This window comes from Lactuca serriola, chromosome 6 (genome assembly GCF_051521515.1).
Source record: "Lactuca serriola cultivar US96UC23 chromosome 6, Lser_US96UC23_V15, whole genome shotgun sequence".
NCBI lineage: Eukaryota > Viridiplantae > Streptophyta > Magnoliopsida > Asterales > Asteraceae > Lactuca > Lactuca serriola.
Window position 1 is genome coordinate 56,499,924 of NC_136413.1, and position 15,345 is coordinate 56,515,268.

The 15,345-nt window shown below is 32.3% G+C and overlaps 1 protein-coding gene and 1 pseudogene across 1 annotated transcript; both read left to right on the top strand.

The window, feature by feature from the left end:
- The first annotated feature begins 6,124 nt into the window (after positions 1–6,124).
- On the top strand, positions 6,125–7,832 carry CYP94C1 (cytochrome P450, family 94, subfamily C, polypeptide 1). The gene has a single exon (XM_079006405.1). It carries the CDS (start codon positions 6,145–6,147, stop codon positions 7,678–7,680), a length of 1,536 nt encoding a protein of 511 aa, XP_078862531.1. The 5' UTR covers positions 6,125–6,144; the 3' UTR covers positions 7,681–7,832.
- Positions 7,833–11,307: 3,475 nt separating this feature from the next.
- LOC145059777 (putative microtubule-binding protein TANGLED) lies at positions 11,308–14,393 on the top strand (annotated as a pseudogene).
- The last annotated feature ends 952 nt before the right edge of the window (positions 14,394–15,345 follow it).

Genomic DNA, 15,345 nt, shown 5'->3' on the forward strand with positions numbered 1-15,345 from the left:
TATATACTACTATATAATTCCTAGTTTTATGGGATCGCTAATAATAAATTTTATTAGACATGTTTGATCTCATCTATGTCTCGAAACTTTTTTGCTTAGGTATCCTTTATCACAAGAGATCTCCGAGCAAATCATCCAATTCGAAAAACTTATGTAATCGGCCTATAACTTGGTTATAGAAATCGCAAAACCACCCCGGTCCTCAAAAGATAACACCAAGCGGTTAGGTTTCCTTTATCCCACCAGTGCATACAGGACGTGCGGGTGTTCTTTAAAAAGGATTACATATATTTGAGGTTTGTAAGTGGTCTTTGATGTTTGTTTGTTTTTTTGAATAATTATAGTTTAAAAAACATGTTATATCATGGTTATTGCATGCATTTAATAAACCATGGTATACTTAAAAAAACTTATTTCATTTTAAAATCACATTATTAACAATATTCTATATATAAAACCCGGTTTTATATAATTGATGCGATCAAAGTTTTAAGTTAATAACTAGTATTAAGTTATATTGTTTGAGCGCTTTAGAACATTTGGAAACCTTTTAATAAAACTTCCTTTTATAAAATAGGGTTTGGAGTTTGATAAGTTTACAAATCTCTATTTTAAACTTATATAATTTTAATCCCGAAATTTTACCCGTTACTAGTTTTAACAGTAAAGCTTGTTTTATAGTAAAACTATTTTTATCATCTTATGTTAAAATGTAAATTTCATTAAAACCAAACTCCTTGTGGTGTTTATTTATGTTCAAATATTATTTTGCATTTGAAAAACTAATTTATCAACCATAACATAATAATAATATCATAAACATAAACCAACACAAACATGCATAACAATTATAACATATGTGCATAAACCAAGCCATTAACTAGTAATAATTTTGTGAGCCATCACAAAATTATCAAGTCCATTCCTAAAGGGACATAAATGACCTTTATCTTGTAAAGTCTTTATGTGCTCCCACTTGCTTTAACACTTTGTAGCAAGTTTATAAAAATAATTTTATAAAGTTCGGGAAACTTTAATAAAATCAACTTTATAAACTTTTGATCTTCAAAATGGTCACCATCTTCATTCTTCTTACATTTTTATAAAAATAAACTATTTCTAAAACTTATCTATTAATTACAAAAATTAACAAAAGAAAACTATCTATTTAATTATTACATACCATATGAATAAATAAATAATTTACAACCATTTTAAATAAATAAACACCTGCAACACCACAAAGGTCCATTGCTAGTTTATGCACATCATACATATTTATATACTCAAAAATATATAAAACAACTCTCTTGTTTTTCTAAGACAACTTTTATGACCAAAAAGATGCATGTAAACTTTTAGCCAAAAAATAACAATTATAAACATTTTAAAGTTGTCATAGAAAATATGAATGAGTTTTTCTTGCAAAGAGAAAATAATCCATGTTTTCCAAAAACAAAGATTTCATCAACTAAACAAATAATCTAACTAATCTTGCAAAAATAGCTCAGATACCAATTGTTAGGTTTTTATTAAAAAATCCGGTTTCATAACCGTTAAAAATGACAACGAAGCTTTAAAAATGTTGAATAAAACTAAAACTATTTTACCCACCAATGATCATTTTGCAAAAGTTAGAAAGATTAAAACAACCATAGAAGAGAAATCATAACAACCTTTGAAGACTTTGATCCTCATGGGAGGTTGGAAGTTGATGAAGTGTCGCATGAAACTCTAAAAAACAAGAGTTCTCTAGAAGTATCCACCAAGCAAAAGTAGAACCATCAAAACATGCTAGTATTTACTTGTAATTTGTTGTTCATAAGCCTTTGAAATATATACTAAATATATGTTTAAAGGTGAAGCAACAAATGGACTTTGTCTAACATCAAAATGCAAGAGAATATAGGAGAAATAGAGCTTATGAAGCTCGAAATTTGTCAGCCCTTTGGCTCCAAAGAAGACACAAATGAGGCTTTCAAGAATTGTGTCAAAACTCTTTCATTCTCTCTTTTATATAACGGCCAAAAAGTGAAAGGAGACCATAAAACAAAAGCATGGACAACTTTGTTCCAAGCATGACATGAATTGATTAAACAATTCAAAAGTGATCCATGCTTGGTATCCTCTTCTAATTTCGAAAAACCTAGCACAAGAGAAGACAAAAGTTGTCTCATGGCTAGTTTATATATATATATATATATATATATATATATATATATACATATTATCTTTATAAAAATCAATCATTTTTATAAAGAAGTCCCAATATATATATATATATATATATATATATATATATATATATATATATATATATAGTCATATATAAATATCTTATTTTATATAAAACTATCTTTTATATAAATTGTAACTAGCTTATTTTATATAAAACTACTTTCTTTATAAATTGAACTAGTTTATTAATATATATATATATATATATATATATATATATATATAACTTATAAATAATCATACTTTATGATATATTTCATAAGTTGTTATTTCTCCAATAAATATTATTTCACAAATAATAAATTCCCAATTAGTAAAATATTATTTTCGTGAAACAATAATTTTCCAATTAAATACAAGTGTAGATATATTTATTAATAATCAAATTACACTAATAAATAATCAATTGATAGTAACTTGCTATATGGTGTGACCCTATATGATCATATATTATTAGCAATATCATTCTATAATGACTTTTGGGCATACAAGATCTTTCACTAAGTCTATTTCAACTCATATGCCAGCTCAAGGCTGTGTGAGGTCTATTTCACCCCCGGGTCTATTTGACCCTCGGGTCTATTTCAACTCATATAGCAGGACAAGGCTGTACCGAGTCTATTTCACCCCACATACATATAGAAAACAGGCACACAAGCATACAACACATACAACATAAGTCATAAAGACTACAAGCACATACAATCCCTAGTGTCCTATAATATACTAAGCAAACTCACCTCAGTCTACTAGTTCATTTGTCCAACCCTCAGGGTAAAATACCATTTTACCCTTCCCTCACTTGGCCTAAAAACCAAGTCCCAAACTCAATGACACTAAAAGCCTAATAATGGCCCAATTCCTAAAGGACACCCAATGCCAAATATGGGACCGGACCTAATGATAGTTAGTTTTGTTTACTTCTTTTTATAGTTTATTTTAGCATATTTCATTCATAATTTAGATAATTTCCATGCATATTTTCCCTTTTGTTATTTTATGACTATTTCGGGTACTTTCGAATCTTGTGAGCATAATTGCAGGTTTTCGGGTCTAGCGGAGCTGGAGTGTTCGGGACGTATGGGAAGCGATGAGATTTGGTAGACAAAAATGATGTTAGGCTTGGTGATTGTGGAGATGATGCATGGAGCGAGCTTGATGGTTATTTGAAGGCTTGGAGAGAAATAGACTTTAAATTTGCAAGATGCGGGAGTTTATTCAAGCTTGCGTAGATTGTTAATCGGGAGAGTGCACGAGATTTGGAGGATTTGGAGAGGTCAAATTGGGCTTAAAATGAAGAAAAACTTGAAGAAAATGGGCTAGGAGGTGATTGGATTCGATCTGGGCTAAGTGGGCTAAGCTATGGAGGCCCAAAACCTCAAAGATGTTACATCCAGGTACCACCCGCGCAACCCACCCGCGCAACAGCACGCGGGTCGCGCAAGGCTCTGCAGGGGTAATTTCGGAAATCCATTTGGAAGGCTATTTGAGGAAGGTTGGTGCCCATCTTTTGAAGACTCTTGGACATCCGATTTTTGAAGATTCTCTCTGGAGTTTTGGAGACTTTTGAAGGCCAAGAACCCTTGAAGAACATCATATTTTTACCTCTTGATTCTTGCTTAATGTTTGGTACAAATTTCTCTAACTTTGTTTCTTTGTGTTTGGCCATGCTTGGCTAAACTAATCTTGGTTGACTTTTGGTTAATCCTTTGAACTTTTGTTGAATGTTGAAGAATCCATGAACATGTTCTTGAATCTTTATGGGAATGTTTTGTGTTTTAACATCTTATCACTACTTGTATGTTTTAGTTCATGAGTTTAAATGTGTTTGTGGTGATTAGTTGGCTAATTTCTTGATTAAGTAAAGGATCCTCAAATTAGCAAGCAACAAATGATTTTTGTGTTGTTTTTGCTTCACACAATCATAAAAACATTTCCTCCAACATGGTGGTGAAAGCATTTGACCCCTCTTGGATTTGGTGACTTTTTGGTTCTTAATGCTAGTTGACTTTCACTAATTACATGCTATTTGGAATTAGTGACTTTGACTAAGGAAATTGTTATGAGCTTCTCTAGCCATTTCAACAATTAAGAAAAGTCTAGGTAATCTCAAGCTCCTTGGATTACTATAGCCAAATTAAGGATTTAAATCAAAGTATTGCACCATTGGATTCTAATGATATGTTCATCAAAAGTCAAAGTGAGGAAACTTTAAGTCAACCATCTCTCCCTCATTGATTTTACATCAAACTCTTATTTTTGTTGCATTTGTCTATTTAAATCATAGTTAATTCTAGTTTGTTTCAAGTATTTCAAAACACCAAAACCCCCATTTTATTTTTATTGTCATTTTACAAGTACTTTTACAAAGAGATTTTCATAGAGTTATAAATTGAACCAATCTCCGTGGATTCGATCCCTTTACCACTATACACTATTTTAGTGTGTAATATTTAGGGTTATTATTTGTGTTGGCCTCGACAACCACCACCTAAGAAGGCCCACAACTTAACAATGGCCCAAAGTCAGAAACGCTAGTGGCCCAACAAGGCCCAAAACCCTAATAGTCAAAAAATGGCCTAAGCCACAAAAGCCCACTGGTCGAGTACGCTAAGCGTACCCCTAGTATGCCCGACGTACTAGGTTACTTCACAGAGTCGAGGATCCAGATGCCTACGTGAAACATATGCTTGGGTATGTCTGACATGTGCATTCTATAGCCCATGAGATGGATATCAAATTTTACAGTACATGTAGCATTATATAACCCATGATATTCATCTTATTAACTAATTTAATAAACATGTGTCTAAGTCAGTAATGAAACTGATAAAATATATGTTACATGGAAAAGATGGTCAAATCATTTTAGTTTGAGACTTATTCGTAAATTAGGATAAAATAATTAGACTTTAATAAAAACTGGTAGTAATGAAACCGATAAACCGAAAAAAAATAGTCAAATCGTTATTTTTAGTGGTAATTTTTCTTTTTTTGTAAATAAATTTTAGTTTTAGACTTTTCGTAAATTAAGGTAAAATATTAAAATTTTTATTTCAAGATTTTCCTTTTTTTAATAGTTATTGTAGTCGTAAGTTGTTTATTAGCATTTTGGTAAATGTTTTCTTGTAGATTAAAATATTTTCCGACATTAATTATTTTTTTTCCACTTTATGGTATTGATGTTAGAAATCTGTTCCAAACTTTAATACATTATATTAAATAATTTGGAAATTTATAATGTAATTAATCTACAAGATGTTTATATCGATTGTGTAATCTACATTTTAATGGTTAGAAGATTAAAAAGCTTGCCTTAAAGGTATATTATCTCAATTACATTTTTTTTTGAAGATGAAAAATAATATGATTACATATATAAGAACAATAAATTATTACACATATTTATTTAATATATTACTTCTTAATATAATTAAAGGAAGTTAATCCGTATACAATAATTTTTCTATATACATATCAATTAGTGTTTTAAAATATTGTATTTTACAACTATATAATGCAGGACAAAAAGACATTATATACGAATCACTTCCCAAAATGAAATAGCAAAACATTAATGTTATAATTAAATTGTCAAAAATTTATATTATAGGTTATTATTATTATTATATACACAAAATTAAATTTCCATAAATTTTCTGAATCCCAACTGAAATATCCAAATTAAATAACCACGAGCGTATACAAGCGAAGTGTTGAATGGAGTAAGCCATGACATACCCACCGCTTCACAAGTTGTATCTCTCACTTAATTTACGCATGCGTTACTTATGACATATTCTCGTAATCTCATTTCCCCAACTGCCCACCACTCTCTTTTTCAGAAATTGTCAATTTCACCCTTCTCTTTCTCAATCCAGCTTATAAATACACAAACACACTCATATGACTCAAGTCACAACCATATCTCAAACGATCATCATCAACAAAATGGACCTTCAATTTTCATTTTGCTTTGTCTTCTTCACCTTCACCGCCGTTTTCTTCCTCTTCTCTTTTTCGCTTTACATCCTCCGCCTTAATCGCTGCTGCAACTGCGACGTCTGCACCGCCTTCATCACACGGAGTTGGGCGGCTGAGTTTGTGAATCTTTCAGACTGGTACACCCATCTCCTCCGTAAATCGCCAACAGGCACCATCCACCTCCATGTACTCAACAATATAATTACATCGAACCCTGATAACGTTGAGTACATGCTCAAGACAAACTTCGATAACTACCCAAAAGGAAAAGCTTTCTCAACCATCCTCGGAGATCTTCTCGGCCGAGGTATTTTCAATGTCGACGGAAAGTGCTGGAGGTTTCAGAGAAAAATGGCGAGTTTGGAACTTGGGAGTGTGTCTATTAGATCACACGCTTTGAATGTTGTGGTAGATGAGATTGAATCTCGGCTTATTCCATTATTTTCATCGGTTGCTGAGAACAAAGACGGCGCCGTTTTGGACTTGCAAGATGTATTCAGAAGGTTTTCTTTTGACACTATATGTAAATTCTCATTCGGGTTAGACCCGGGTAGCTTAAAACCATCACTACCCGTTTCAGAACTCGAGTCCGCCTTTGATCTGAGCTCTAAGCTTTGTGCTGAGAGAGCCATGGCGCCGTCGCCATTGATATGGAAAATCAAGAGACTTTTCAACATAGGGAGTGAGAAAAACCTAAAAGAATCCATCAAGATCGTGAAAAGAATGGCCGATCAGGTAATCAAGACACGAAGAGAAACGGGTTTTTCTTCAAATAATGATTTGCTTTCAAGATTCATGGGTTCCATTAGTGACGATGATTACCTCCGAGACATCGTCATCAGTTTCCTTCTGGCCGGAAGAGACACGGTGGCGTCCGCGTTGACCAGCTTCTTCTTGTTAATGTCACAAAACCCGAAAGTCGTGAAAAAGATCCGTGAGGAATCTGATCAGGTCATGGGTGAGACCCGTGATACATTAGCCAGCTTTAAAGATCTACAAAACTTGCATTACTTGCAAGCAGCGCTTCACGAAAGCATGAGGCTTTATCCACCAGTGCAATTCGATTCCAAATTCACTAAACAAGAGGACGTGTTACCTGATGGGACTTTCGTGAGGAGAGGGAGTCGGGTCACATACCACCCGTATGCAATGGGTCGTATGGAGCGGATATGGGGCCCCGATGCCTTGGAATTCAAGCCTGAAAGGTGGATCCGAAATGGGGAGTTTAAGGCAGAAAGTGCATATAAGTATCCAGTTTATCAAGGCGGGGTTAGGGTTTGTTTGGGGAGGGAGATGTCATTGGTTGAAATGAAAAGTGTTGCCTTGTGTTTGATTCGGAGGTTTGACGTGAGAGTGGTGAACCCTAGCCAGGCACTACGGTTTGCCCCGGGGCTTACTGCCACCGTGAGTGGTGGACTCCCGGCGGTGGTCCGGCCAATAGACCTGCAGTCTAGTTAACGTACACTTGTGCAGTGGTGTCTTAATTTACAAGTATAGAAAAACACATGCGGAATGAGTGCAACTGTAATGCTGTTGAGATGTAGATACACAACTGTTTCTTACTACAGTAATCCTGAATCCTGATCAGTAAAATATTTAACTTATAGTAATTCTTTTTGTTAACTTACCTATCGATCACATAGTGAACACACACATCGAAAAATGTATAGATTCAAGCAAAATGTATATAAAAGTTAAATTAAATTAGAATAATTCTATAGGACCCAAGGTAGCAGTGTGGTCCAAACCGTTTTGAAGTCCGAGGTAAAAACAAATATGAAACACTTTTAAATTAAAATTTTTTAATGAACTGAAAGAACAAAAATAAAAGTATAATAAAGTTTAACAATTATAAGAATAATAAATGAATACAATTGAAACAAACCAGTAAAATCTTATCTCAATCTTCCAAACATCTTTTCAATGCTTCTACCCTGCTCATTTCCAAGAACATGTATCACCACATTAGATATAGGTTTATATCATGATCATATACACTTATTAGCTTTTGTAGTTGGGGCTAAATCAAACTTCTAAACAACTTGACAATCTAATCATAAACATCATTACCTTTATTAGTAAAACAGTAACATAATCATACAACCAATTTTACATATCCGGATTGAACCACAACTTATAGTCCAGAAAATGAAATAAAGAATAACATTTATTAAACAAAATTTTGAAAGTTTTGAAAGCAAACCAAATTCAAAAACTATGTACTAATTTACCCCTTAATACCCCTTCATATTAATAAAAATTTAGTCTTTTTAGCAACTGATCATGTAGCAGAAATCAAGAAAACAACAAAAGAAGATTTTTTTTTTTTTTTTTTCAAAAAGTCTTTGCAAAAATAGGATGGTTTTAAATCAATTTGCAAAAATAAGGTGGTTTTATCAGAAGTTTCAGTTTTAGTCCTTATATAATTTAAATTTTAAACTTATAAATTATATCTTAGTTACTATTTTTAAAATGTTTCATTTTTGATATTTTTAATTTCTATTTTAAACCCTTTATGATCATATTTTCTATTTACAAATCTTATTTTTAAATTGTTATTCTTTGATATTTTTTATATATTATAGATAAATTTATTTATTAAAATATAACAATAGTCAACACCTTCAAATATATATCGATATCGAATATGTTATCTAAAAAAATATTAAAAATCAGTATATTTATGAATTTTGTGTTTTATTATCTTTTACAAAATATAAAAATTCTTTTACTATTCATGATAAAAAAAAGACAATTATTATACATCTAATAAATTAAACAAATCACTGTTCGCGTAATAAAACAAACACCTTCCTGCTCATCTGAAAAAAGCAAGAGCAATTGTCAAATCACATATTTTCAATTCATTTTTTGGCACTATAATTTTATTATACTGAATTCAATTTTTTCTCACAATTTCTTCATCAAATAACTATTCTCTCAAATGTGTTCTTAGTTTATTTTATCCTTCATTCACGTTTTCATCTTCAGTTACCGACCTTTTTTCATCTCTTAATCATAAGGTACGTATTCTTATCTAAATTGCATAGATTTAATGTGAAACATTATATTTATCATTATAATATATGTATTTTATCTTATTATTTATTATGCAGTTACAATTTGATAACGTTATTACACTAATTGAAAACATTACTCAAGAACAAGTAATGTGGCCTTCAAATACTAGTTTTGTAGATCTTCTTTGTAATTGTGAAGTATCTGAGCCTATTCAATCTCATGATTTTTGTGGCCAATCCCACAAATGTACCATTTCATTTGCCTGATGATGATAGATTTGAGGCAGATGATGCCTTCAGATTTGATGAACCCAACTCCCCACTTAGTGAAGATGATGTTAGTGAGTCAGTAAGTGATGTTGGGGACGATTCTGATGATGTTTGTGAAACTCCAGTTCTGAACTTTATGAATGATATTGAAGATGTAGGCGATGACGACTTAGGTGATTTCCAAGATAACATTCATATAGATTGTTCGAAGGAATTAGAAAACAAAATAAGGCTAGGAGTGTTATTTGAAAGTAGGGAGCAGGTAAAAAAGGTAGTAGCACTTTGGTCGATTGCCCAAAATAGGGAGTTTAAAGTTTATGAAAGTAAAAGTAATTATTAGGTAGCAAAGTGTAAGACTCAAAGTGATGAAGGAGAAAGTTCAAATAGTTTGTCTTATACACCACAATGTGCATGGTATGTTCGTGCAATGAGGAAGCAAAATCACCATATGTGGAAGATTACACGTTGGGTTGATACACAATTTTTCTTGGATCTTGTGTAGGAAATAATAACTGAAATTTAAATTATGCAACTGCTGCCTTATACATCCTCCACCACGTATGGATCTTACATTCAATAGAAGTGTGCAACTTTTTAGAAAACACAATGATATTGAAATGCAATGCAATACACCTCGACCACCACGTATGTGGCGTCTTTTTGTTAACCATGCTACTCATGCACAACGTCATAACTTATCTGAGTTTGGCTACTCTGAAGGTGTCTACAGAATTATAACCAAGTTATAGATAAATGAAACCAGAAGGAATACACATAATGCCCATTATTATCAACATATATGTACATGTGGTAAATGGCAGATGGAAAGATTCACATGTTCACATGCTCTTGCTCTATGTCGGTTCAGAGTGGATAACCCTCTTTGCATTGTGAATATTGTTTACACTACTATAACGTATAAACAACAATACAATTACACTTTTTCACCACCTCCTCACGCTGATTATTGGTTGAAGTCAGATTGGAAGATTGAAGCAAATAACTCAAAATTTGTTATTTGTCGAGGGACAAGGCGTGCAAATCGAAATCATAATGTGATGGATGTTCGTTAGCCTGATGAACCCCGTAGATGTGGATTATGCAATTAACCTGGCCATATTCGAAGAAAATGTCAAAATTTTGAACCAAGATTTAGGGCGATGTGAAATTTGTAATTTTTATTGATCTTGTAATTTCACGTCTAATTTGGCTTGCATTTCACGTTTAATGTAGCTTGTGTTTTATGTTGAGAAAATATTTTAATTTCTTAATGTCGTAATATATTTGATTTCCGTATCAATTTGAGGGTGTTGACGAAATTTTAATAATGGTAAAAGTTGTTAATATTAATATTTGTCAGAACCATGGTTGTAAAAAATCGGTCCGGCGGCCGATTAATCAGCACCTTGGCACTTGGCGGCCTCCAAACGCCTACGAATAGGTGTTAGAGGGTTAAACTAGGCGGCCTTGGTCAATATCTGTAAAAGTCGGCTCAACTCAGACCAAATCGGTCAAACTTGGACCTAATCGGTCCGTCTGAATCTAAAGGACCCACCAACTCAAAGGAGATAGGTTGCCTAAAACATAAGTGCATTTGTTCTCTTAGGGAGGATTCCCTTTTATAGAGTATTTTTCCTTGATAGAATGTTCCCAGCTTCGATGTGGGATGCTCATATATGTTTTTTGCATCTCGTTCTTCCCCAATTTTCTTTATGATTTGACTTTTCCCCTGCTCGACTCCCACTCCTCCCCTGCTGCCGTTAGTCTTTTGCCATCATCTTCTGCCACAACATCAATGGAACGACATCAAACTGAGCACCGTCAGATGGAAAGTATTGAACTCAATCAACAATCAATAATCGGGTAATCTGGAAAGGATTGGTGAGGATGAGATTAGGTCGAATCGAGGGTGAAGAAAGATGAGGTCGAATCGAAGAAAAATGAGGGTGAAGAACCTGAACCACAGGTGGTCTAACTCCTCTTTTCTTCTTTTGTTCTTCGCTTCTTCTTATTTCACGTAACAAGATGGGTGGTATGTTATGTTTATCTATTATTTCTCTTATAAATCATCTTGGGATATTATTATGACTTATTCTCATATCCTGCGTTGATATGCTTACTTTTTAAAAATTATGATATAATACGACTTCTACTGGCATCGACTTGCAAATGTTATCAGATATAAATGTGATCAGATATGAAGGTGCTGATGTGCAGGGCTCAAACTTGTTTTGGAATTATGAATTATATATTTTTTTTTATTATGAAGAACTTGTTATCATCAATGTTAATTCATGGAGCCTGGTGTACATTACCTACAATTAACCATTTAAAATTGTTGATCTCTTTTAATGTGCTGAAATGTTAAATTACATGCATAAAATTTATTTTGTAGTGTTTAGGTTGTTGGTTATTGGTCTACTTCTCTTTGGTTGGTCTCTTGACCAGTTTGCCCTTGAGGATAGTTTTATTATAATTCTCCATTCTATTGTAAGATTGATGGGTTTATAAGAATCATTACATCCATTTCCAATATTTTTAAATATAAATCTTTGCAATCTTCAGTTTTTTGTTTTAATTTTTTTGAGAAACCGTATTTCCCCTATCTTTTTATATTTAAAGGGCCTCACGGAATTAGTTGTAATAGTATTTGTAATAGTGTGGAAGTGACTTTCAATTTATATGCACAAACAAAAAAATGGAATTAGTTCTAATAGTGTGAAATTAACTTTGAATTTATATGCACAAACAAAAAACTAGATTCGTTAGTTTAATTGTGTGATAATTTTTTTAATTCTTAGGATTAATGTTATATTTATTAACTTGTTAATTTGTTTACTTATATTATTAGGATTAATGTTATATTTATTATTTTTTTAATAATTATTTTAATAATTAATGATTCCCGATTAATTCTCGCCTAACCGATTAATCTCTTGACCTCAGTCCACCGCCGAGCTACCGTCGAGTGATTTTTGCAACCTTGATCAGAACTAATATATAAATTGTTATTATTATTATATACTTTTAGTAAACAGTTTGGTAAATAATATATAAAAACTGCCAAAAGATAATTTAAAAAAAATTGAATAGTAACAATGATATAATATGAGGGTTCAAACTATAAATTACGTAAGGACTAAAAATGAAACTTTTGGTCAAATCACCCCATTTTTGCAAAAGAGATTTAAAAAAGACCTTATTTTTGCAAAGGGTTTTTCTAAACACCTCGTTAATGCAAAAAAAAAAAATGTAACTAATAATAATTATATACCTATGAAATAAAAGCTAAAATTAGAATTACTTTAGAAAAGAATCCACCCATATCATATGTTTTGGTCAAAAATAACTTAAGTAGTTTCGTAATCAAATTAGTAAAGATTGTGTAATATTTTAGGTAAAAATTTAATTATAAACTGGTAAAGATCTTGAAATATGTTTAATATCTTGGATGCGCTGAATATCTTGGGCATCAGATAGTAAAATTAAGATTTGCAAAAGTGATCGTAATTGTTTGACTTATTCAGAGGTACAAATATGTCTGTATTTGAAAAATGGGATAAAAGTAATATTTATGTGTTCATTGGTTGAATAAAGTTATAAATGTAAAGATATTCCAAAAATGTCAACGTACTAGAGAGTATCTTGAGTTTGTAATTGAGTAAATATAGTATTACACTTAAATAAACATTTCGAAAAGGTTTATATGTAATAAAACGAATCAATTCGTAAATGATAAAATATTAGGGATAATGTCACTGTAGCACAATGAGCTTTTGTGATTTGTCCGACTTGACCAATTATGTTTTTTTCTTGCGCATTAGGTCATCTAACTTTTACTGTACATGTCAATTAGGTCATTATCGTTAGTTTTTAACCATTCCTCCGTTAACTAGTTTTCTAAATTACACGAATGGCCCCTATGGTTTAAATTTCTTTAGTAATTGGTCCTTATTAGCCATGTTTTAAATCACATGACTAAAATTACAACAATTCTGAAACTCTAGGGACCAAAGTGCAACATTGTCATCGTCTTCCCTAAATTCTTTCGTATCCTAACTTACCCGACGCTCTTTCAAAATCGATCAAATATGTTGAATCTGATAAATTCATTATTATTCATAATTTGTTGGTATTAAGTTATTTTTGATACTTAAAAGCCTAATCAAATGTCAGTCAATTTCCTAGAGAAATCGTGACGGCTGTTGAAACGAAAGCCAAAAAGATTACCACTGAGCCGGCGGCGATCCGAAAACTCCGGTGATTGATTCTAGACGGAATTCGAGGTTAAACCCAAAAACCACCGAGCTCCGGTCACAGAGAAAGAGAGAGAAACAGATAATCCGATCAAATCTACATTCTCCTTTACTTGAAAGAGCAAAATCACAGATTAATTTCAAAGTCTCCGGTTCACCACCCAACAAAGAAATCGAGAATGAAAAGGGTCAGTTTCCGGCGAATAGGGTGTCACCGAAGAACAGACCTTAGGCTAGAAAAACTGTGATCTTCCCGAACCCCCTTTTCCATTCAACAACTACTTCACAAAACCAACAATTTTGCATAACAAGGTCGTCGGTGATTACAAGAACCCGTCAGACCACCCCTCACAAGTTTCTAATCAAGACACCGCCGCCTCCTATTGCCATGGCTAAGTTTCAAGTAAAGATTCGCAGTCCACCACTTTTTATATCTCCGACCAGACCCAAAACGGCCAGCGCAAAGAAGAAGACGATGTCACCGCCTAAGAACGTCTCCACGTCAGCAAAGCTGCAGAGGTCGTTTTCACCGTCGAGGTTGGCGACTAGATTGGCTTCGCCGTTGATGCTTAGGAACCCACCGATTTGCGTATCTCCAACTAGATCCAGGGTGGCTACCATGTAAAAGATTTTTTTTTTTGGTTTTCAGGTTTTTATAATCATAAAATAACAATAATCTGCAATTTGTTCCCAAAATGACAATGTTACACTTTGGTCCCTAGAGTTTCAGGATTGTGGTAGTTTTAGTCGTCTGATTTAAAACATGGCTGATAACGACCAATTACGAAAGAAATTTAAACCATAGGGGCCATTCGTGTAATTTAGAAAACTAGTTAACGGAGGAATGGTTAAAAACTAACGATAATGACCTAATTGACATGTACAGTAAAAGTTAGATGATCTAATGTGCAAGAAAAAAACATAATTGGTCAAGTCGGACAAATCACAAAAGTTCATTGTGTTACAGTGACATTATCCCAAAATATTATAAGTATAAGAAAACACACACACAGATATATATATATATATATATATATATATATATATACTCCCGCCGTCCCAAATTGATAGTCAACTTTTGACTTTTTAAGTCTTTTTTCTTTAACTTTGACCTTAAATATTTTTATTTGTGTTATATATTACTTGATAAAACTTATAACATTGAAAAAACATTTAAAATACAATTCATTCATCTATTTTGCATCAAATATTATCAATAAAAAAAAAATATTTAAGGTCAAAGTTGAAAAAAAATGATTTTAAAACTCAAAAGTGGACTATCAATTTGGGACGGAGGTAGTATCTATGTATGTGTATATATATATATATATATATATATATATATATATATATATATATATATATATATATATATATATATATATATATGGAAAGCCCTTAATCCTTTAGGATCTTCGACATAAAACATCGGGAGGTGACATTGTCACACTATTTTAGAACTTTAACTATATAGAAATTTAATTATATGTGCTAGTTGATTGGGTAGTAAGTGTTGTTATGCTCAAGAATGTTCAAAAAGAAGGTAGGAGTGACAGTGTATGTATATGTTTATGGGT